The 7,084-nt window shown below is 35.1% G+C and overlaps 1 protein-coding gene across 1 annotated transcript; it reads right to left on the bottom strand.

Annotated features, from left to right (window-relative positions):
* Window positions 1–623: 623 nt before the first annotated feature.
* On the bottom strand, window positions 624–6,158 carry LOC137826026 (O-fucosyltransferase 27). The gene is made up of 10 exons (XM_068631869.1): window positions 5,654–6,158; window positions 5,125–5,209; window positions 4,089–4,159; window positions 3,911–3,999; window positions 3,555–3,798; window positions 2,974–3,086; window positions 2,789–2,879; window positions 2,581–2,709; window positions 1,870–2,417; window positions 624–1,559 (listed from the first exon to the last, which is right to left on the bottom strand). The coding sequence occupies exons 1-10, from the start codon at window positions 5,843–5,845 to the stop codon at window positions 1,097–1,099; spliced, it is 2,025 nt and encodes a 674-aa protein (XP_068487970.1). The 5' UTR covers window positions 5,846–6,158; the 3' UTR covers window positions 624–1,096.
* Between the last annotated feature and the right edge of the window lie 926 nt (window positions 6,159–7,084).

Below are 7,084 nucleotides of genomic sequence, written 5' to 3'. Positions count from 1 at the left end.
GAGAGGTCCATGGAAAGCAATTGTACATTTCTTCCTGCATCCCAAAAGAAGGCTTTTAGTAGGGTTTGTTGCATATGCTACACGTTTGTCACAGAGCAATGCCAATTTAGAGTTTGACACAACTAGATTGAGCTCGCCAATAAACTCACATTCTGCTATTTGCAATGAGGTGCTGGTTCATATGGAAGGCATAGTTTTCTTGGACCACACTTGGAGGTATTGCTGCTTGGACCACACTTGGAGTTATTGCTACTTGGATTGGACCACACCAGAATAAATTGATGCTTACCAATAATAGGCGGTTTCTACGTACATGCATGAAAGAATACCATCCCGTCTTTTAGTTCTTCAGGTTATATATACCATTCATACTACTATTATCTGATTTTGCACACTACTCTATATCAGTTCCCCACTTCGCAAAATATTGTAAGTTTCTTATATTTTAATCCATAATTCCATTAAAAAAAATTAGTATAAAACTGTTTAAGTGACTGAGAATAAAAAACGTTTTGTAAAACAAAAAGAAATTAGAAGTTTTAATGTTTTATATCAGAAACTAAGTAAATAATGTTCACAATCTTATGGGCTAGGATAGAGATTTACTTGAAAGAAAAGTTGGAAGAAAATTTATAACACTAGTCATATCTTAGTTCTATTCCTTCAATAAATAAAATGGATGATTTACTAGTCTCACAGGTATAAAAATGAATTAGACTAGTACAGTCTGAGTATCTGCAGCAAAAATAAGCAGGAAGTTTTAGTAGCAAAGAATTCAAACTGCACTTGAACCTAATATTAATTACGAAGATAATGCAATGTTACAACAAAACTGACATGTCGTCAACAAATTAGCCTATATATTGAGAACTTGAGCCAAAGGGATAAATCACTAATGTGATGGGATGATTCTCAGCAAACATGTTTTCTGAATCAGAGTTTAGGAGCCATATTTACGCGGCTTTAAGTGCTTCTATCACCCAAAACTGAATCCAGTAAGCGACAGTTGGAAGCAGCAATTGATTATGTACATGAATCTGAAGAATGGAAATCCATTATTTATTGTTAGATGAAGCAGCAACACATGAGCTTGATGTCACCTATCCCCACCCTCATCTTCTTGATCCTCAAATTGATTTTCTTCTTTAGTGATCACTTCTGCATCACCTTCATGATTTTCAGCACTTTGTCTAAAGAATAACTCGGATACAGAATCATCCTCATCTACAACAACCTCTTCATTTTCCTTATCTTTTGATAGAGAAACTGGACCGCTGTCCATCCATGCAGGACACCGGCGAGCAACGCCAAGAGCTTTCCATAACTGGGAAGTGGAGGGGCTAGAAGAATTCTTTGATACTTCAAAGGAGTCACGCCGTGAACAGGAGCATTCGGGTACTGGATGAGAGAGAAAGGATTGCAGCTTTGATTTATTTGATGCTTCTATAATTCCATCAAGTAATGTTTTTGTCATATGCCTGCGAACCGATTCTAACCACGTACGATTTGCATGATGCATGTGCTCCCGAATCTCGTCTAAAAGTTTAGCAGCTTCCTTTCTGCATCAATGTATGCATGATTACTAAGTATCATAACTGCCCATCTTCAACTTTAAATGGCATTAATGAAGCTTCTGTTTGTAAACATATGAATTTAGAAAAATGTCCTAATCATGTTGCTCTAACTAATACATTGCCTTCAGTTGCCTTGGATTTTTAATGACACAATTGACAAGAAACATTATATTAAGGCTTTGGAAACATCGACAACCTTATGTTATCTTTTAGTTAATAAGTTTCTCAAATATGAAAGAATTTGAACTTTCAAGCAAAAATTGCATTTACATATATTGAAAATAGAGGAATTTACCTGTCAAGTCTAAATGTCTTTGATGCTGCTGACTGATATAACCTGTGCCCCATCACCAAGCTAGCAAAATTTGGATGCCCCTTCCCATCAAGGTCAAATCCAGGGATGAATACATCAGCTTCAACACAAATCACATAATCAATAGCCTCCCATAGTAATTTATGGGCATTGGTCCTCAGTTCCATAACTGTATTATCAGGCTCATTATCACTCTCAGCAACCCAACCCCACCAACCTTCTATGTTGTATGATTTTGGCCTTGCTGGAGGTGGAGGAAGTGGGCGAGGGCGTGGACCTGCATTTTTCCAAGCTGCACGCTTTGTCACTTCTTCAGTGAAAGGTGGTGGTCCAGGAGTATTAACAAGGTTCACCTCTTGCCCATAGAGCCTAATCATCTCCCAAGGAGTGCTTAGAGAAGTTCTATCAATAACATTTTCGAACATAGCATGAAGAGGAATCAACATTCTTTGACCACCAAAGACTTCTCCCCCAGATACATATATAATCGCATCCCTTGAGTATCCATATGCGCGCAGAAGAGTACCAATCTGCAAGAGACCATATAATCAACCAGGGTAGTAATCTCTCTCAAAACATATGGCATTGGTATAAATCTGCAATAAGTGTAAATGACCAATCTTTGGAGAGAGTATACAACCAATTCATTGCTGATGAACAATTTGACTATAAAAAACTAAAAGAAAATCTTACCTCCTCGGGCATTAATGGACAGGAACCTTTTAGTCTTTCCTCGGCTGAGTTGATTAAAAGCTTCCCCTTGACAATGCCACGTTTAATCATCCAAGACCGTTTGTGTTGAATAAGTTCAGTATGTACATCCTAGCAAAAAAATCATCATAGCTCAAATATTAAGAGATGAGGAAGTTTAAGAGACAGTTATCACAGATTGATCATATACCTGGAACAGTTCTGCACAACCATGATACGCTAAAGATTCTCTAGTCATGCCAGGGTCAAATGCAATGAATGGACGGCCAGGAGCTCGTAACCTACAATCATATAATGAACTGTACATAAGCCAACAGGAGAGAAAGTGTATGAATGAGAAAAACAAACTTATATGAGAGGAGAGAGTGAACTTGCCTCTGCAAAATCTTAGCAGAAAGTTCCTGGATTTCTTGTCGAAACTTAAGAGCGTGAAAAGATACTCTGCATCTCAACCTTTGATATTCTTCAAAATCGGGAGGAAGAGTGGCCTAAGAAGGGAGGGGAAGCAAAGAGAAACAATCACTTGTAGGTACTTTCAATAAAGGCACGAGAAGAACCATTTAAACTAACAGCTTGCGTGGTGTAGTGCAACTGCAAGCTGAAGAACTAAAGACAGAAGAATGAGAAGGATAGCAGCATGAATGTTGTATGTCACTCAATGTGGCAAAACACTAACATAATCTTTCCAAATAAGCTCATCACAGGCAATCCCCCAATTCAGAAATTAAGAATATCAATCCCAGGAAAGTAATAAAAGAAAGTTCCTTATACTGCTCTTCAACACATCATAGGGTTCCCAAAATTAAAATATCGGCAGTGTTTATTGGATTTCACCAAGTCAATTGCATTCAAACAAAAATAAACAAATTCAAAAAATAAACCTTTGAATTTGAACTCTGAAAGGAAAATTTAGATCAAAACAGGTTATGAATAGGTTAAGCAAAAGCTTCCTTTACCTTCAAGCATCCACCTTCAGAAACAACTAGTTCAACCACCGAATGTGACTTTAATACAGGGAGAACATGATGAAAATAATAAAAAGGTGATGCTGAATATGGAACTCTAAAAACAGGAATCTCTTTCTTTCTCCTTGCACCTTTTAGGTCTTTTGGAAGAGTTCTCACAACAGTGACGTCTTTTGCTAATGATAGGACAAATTGCTCTTCATTATATAGGTATGCAAAACTCTTGAACTGAGAGCTGGATAAAAATAATTATACAAAAACACAGTGAAATAGTTTAAACACATAATTTAGATCATATCAGACTGAGTTAAATATAAGCTTCTGTAATTTCATGGAAGGATAGTAACCTTATTCCCTTGCTGCTGGTTGTTGATTGGATCTCAGGCATAGCTAATGTAGCATTGAGAAGACGAGCAACCACAACAACATCACATATCTGAAAAAACAAGATAATGCTACAGGTTCAGTTCAGAATGATTTAAATATAACATGTTTCAAAACCTTCAAACTTAGAACCACCCTTACCGAATTCCTGATCTCATGAAAACCACCTAGTATCCGGACAAAAATAAATCCATTTGTTTGTGAAACAGGATCTGTCAGGAAAGATAGAGATATTTTCTTTGAGAGAGAGAGAGAGATAAAAGATTAAACAGTAATCTACAGAAACAAAAGTGTCTTCCCTCCTGCAAGGAACTTATTTAGTTTTACATGTAATATAAAGTATGAAAATAAAGGCAATGTTATTTAAATTACAGTGTATCTTACATATAAAAACATAGGGAAACAAAATCAAATGCATGTTGAGCAACACATTTAAAGATCCAAATGTTTGATAATTTGCATGGTGAAATCTTTGGGATTATGAATGACAAAAAGTCTGACAATCTTGGTATATACACATGAAACATTACAGAAAATGAAAGGAAATACACGTGCTCGAGGAAATATAAGATCAGGGCAACACATAATCATACTGGTCAAATTTTCTTACAGAAGACATAAATATAGAGATACACAAATTGAAGTCCAAACTCCACAGACCCCTTCGGATAACTCGATATCTTATATTATCAATTAAGCATGTTATTATTAGCTTATTATAGTAGGTGATATAATTGCTCATCAATGAGAAACACAAACATTCGCAATACTACTCCAAGGATAATACATAAATTTAGACATCAATTATCATGGACAGGAAAGCAATTTTACCTCAAGAAGAAGCACTAAACTGAAAGGAATGAGTTCCAGTCACACAACATCAAATCACATGCTTATATATGATAGAGGCACTGCATTGGCTTTACATAACCAGATACTCCTAAGTCCATTCTTATAGTAGCATAAAAGAAGCCACGAAGAGGCTAAAATTTCTATAGATTGCCTATTTTTTATACAGTTCAGAATCAATAATCAACACATTTTGGCAAAAAGACTACCCCAAAATAAATCACAAGTTTGGTCAGCAGAAAAGTCAATATCAAATAGACCAGCACAAAAACCTCTAAAGTTTCAAGCAATAGAAATGTTCAGCAAAATGATGAAACACGGAACTCACCAGCATAATTTCCTTGCGGATTTGAATCCGGATAAAGTGATTCAAGACGCTTCACCGGACCCCATAATCTTCTATGAGAAGGACTCTGCAGCACAAATAAGAACAACAAATATTTGAAACAGAAAAATAAAGGGACAAAAAACAAAATAAAAGAAAATCCATAAATGAAAACAGAGTCCAAAAGCTCATTGGGCAATGAATCCGAATACATAGGAGCCACACCGTGCTCCTAGTTCAGTTAAACGTGGCAACCGACTGATCCAAGCCAATGAACAAAAGCAACGTTGTCGAGTTAATTTCCATGAAAAAAGAGAAAAACATAAACCAGCACAACAAATAACTAGACCCATACGCGGAAAATGACACGGAATGTTGTCCCTTGTCATTTTCCGGAGCACAAAGCCAAAACTTTGAACCGCCAAGACTCCCTAGAATGTTGGGGATACCACAGCAATGCAAAGGCAAAACCCCACTTGAAATTACAGAAAAAGGTGAGATCTTTGCGTGAGATATGTGATTAGAGGATTACATTTGTGATGGGAATTGGTTTCTCGAAGATGGGTCTCCAAGAGAAGATTGTGATGGAGGAGTCATAGTCAGCAACACCCATTTGAGTGAATCTAGCAAGAAGGAAGTGAATAAAGATAGAGAAAGCAGAGAGCACAAGGCCAAAGAGGCCAACCCATTTCATCTTTGACTTCATTTTGAGTTCCCCTTTCATTGAGAAGTGAGAGAAAATGTCTCACTGTTTCTCTGTGTGTCTCTGCAGAAGAGGAAGTGAGAAGAGAAGAAAGGAAACTGAGGAAGGAAGTGTGGAAGATTCAGAAAGGCGTTGGAAGCAATGAGATTGAAAAAGGCACGTGTTAAAGCATGTTTTCTCCTGTCTTCATACACAGACCACAAAGAAGGGAGTGTTTTGTTTGTTTGAGTTGGATCAGGACAGGAACACTTTCTCTATCTTCTTCTCTTTCTCTTTCTATTTTTTTCTTTTCAAATTTTGTTTTGCCATTTTTTATTTTTCTTTTCTTCCCAACAAAATTTAGCAGTTTCAAGGACATGGAAACGGATGCTGCGCCCTTGTGTTCACATCTTCGTCAGCGTTATTAGCTGACCCATCATACACAGCAGGTAAATAGTAACTTTTGTGTGATATTTATATAAAAAATAAAAAAAACTGTTTTTATTTATAAACAACTTTTGTAAATAGCTCTTATCATAACATACTTATGATTGTGGTTTTAATTAATAACATTTATGTAATTAAAAATTATTTTTATTTGATAAAATAATTCTTTAAAGTATTTTGGCATTTCCTTTTACAAAAAAAATAAAAAGCTATGTATAGATCTCATAATATTATGTAATAATTTTGCTAAAAAAAAGTAGTGATAAATTATATGTGGTTAACTAAAAAAATGTGTTCAACATAAATTTAGACTTCTTCCTTTCTATTTTTGTATAGTAAGTTAATTTCATAACATCTCAATCTTTGATTAATTGTTTAAAAAAAAAAATTGTTTATCCTTCTTTCCTTATATTTTCATCACAATTTCACCTTAAACTCTTGAACTATCTCAAACACTTCAAAATATGATCATTTATCCAAATTAAACTCATGAAAACATGTGTTTTTACCTCCCTTGTAATGTAATATAAGATATCTTATAAATTTGTCCATATATAACGAACACTCATAGTGAACCTCATTTTCTACATTTTTATTCAAATGTCATTTAAAGAAAATGAATAAAATCAAAACAAAAAAAAAACATAATTTTATTATCGCTCATACACTTTCAATGCAATGTCATCCCACTAAAACAATCAATGATCTTCAACTCTAAACATCACTTTCCATTGAAAGCCCCAATTTATGAACAAATGCAAGAAAAAAAAATATTTACCAATTTTAAAAAACATGTTTCAACTAAGCACAACCAACAAAAAAACACACAATGAC

Source organism: Phaseolus vulgaris, chromosome 8 (genome assembly GCF_000499845.2).
Source record: "Phaseolus vulgaris cultivar G19833 chromosome 8, P. vulgaris v2.0, whole genome shotgun sequence".
Classification (NCBI taxonomy): domain Eukaryota; kingdom Viridiplantae; phylum Streptophyta; class Magnoliopsida; order Fabales; family Fabaceae; genus Phaseolus; species Phaseolus vulgaris.
The sequence above is the reverse complement of the archived record's forward strand: the minus strand, read 5'-3'. Positions and strand labels throughout refer to the sequence as shown.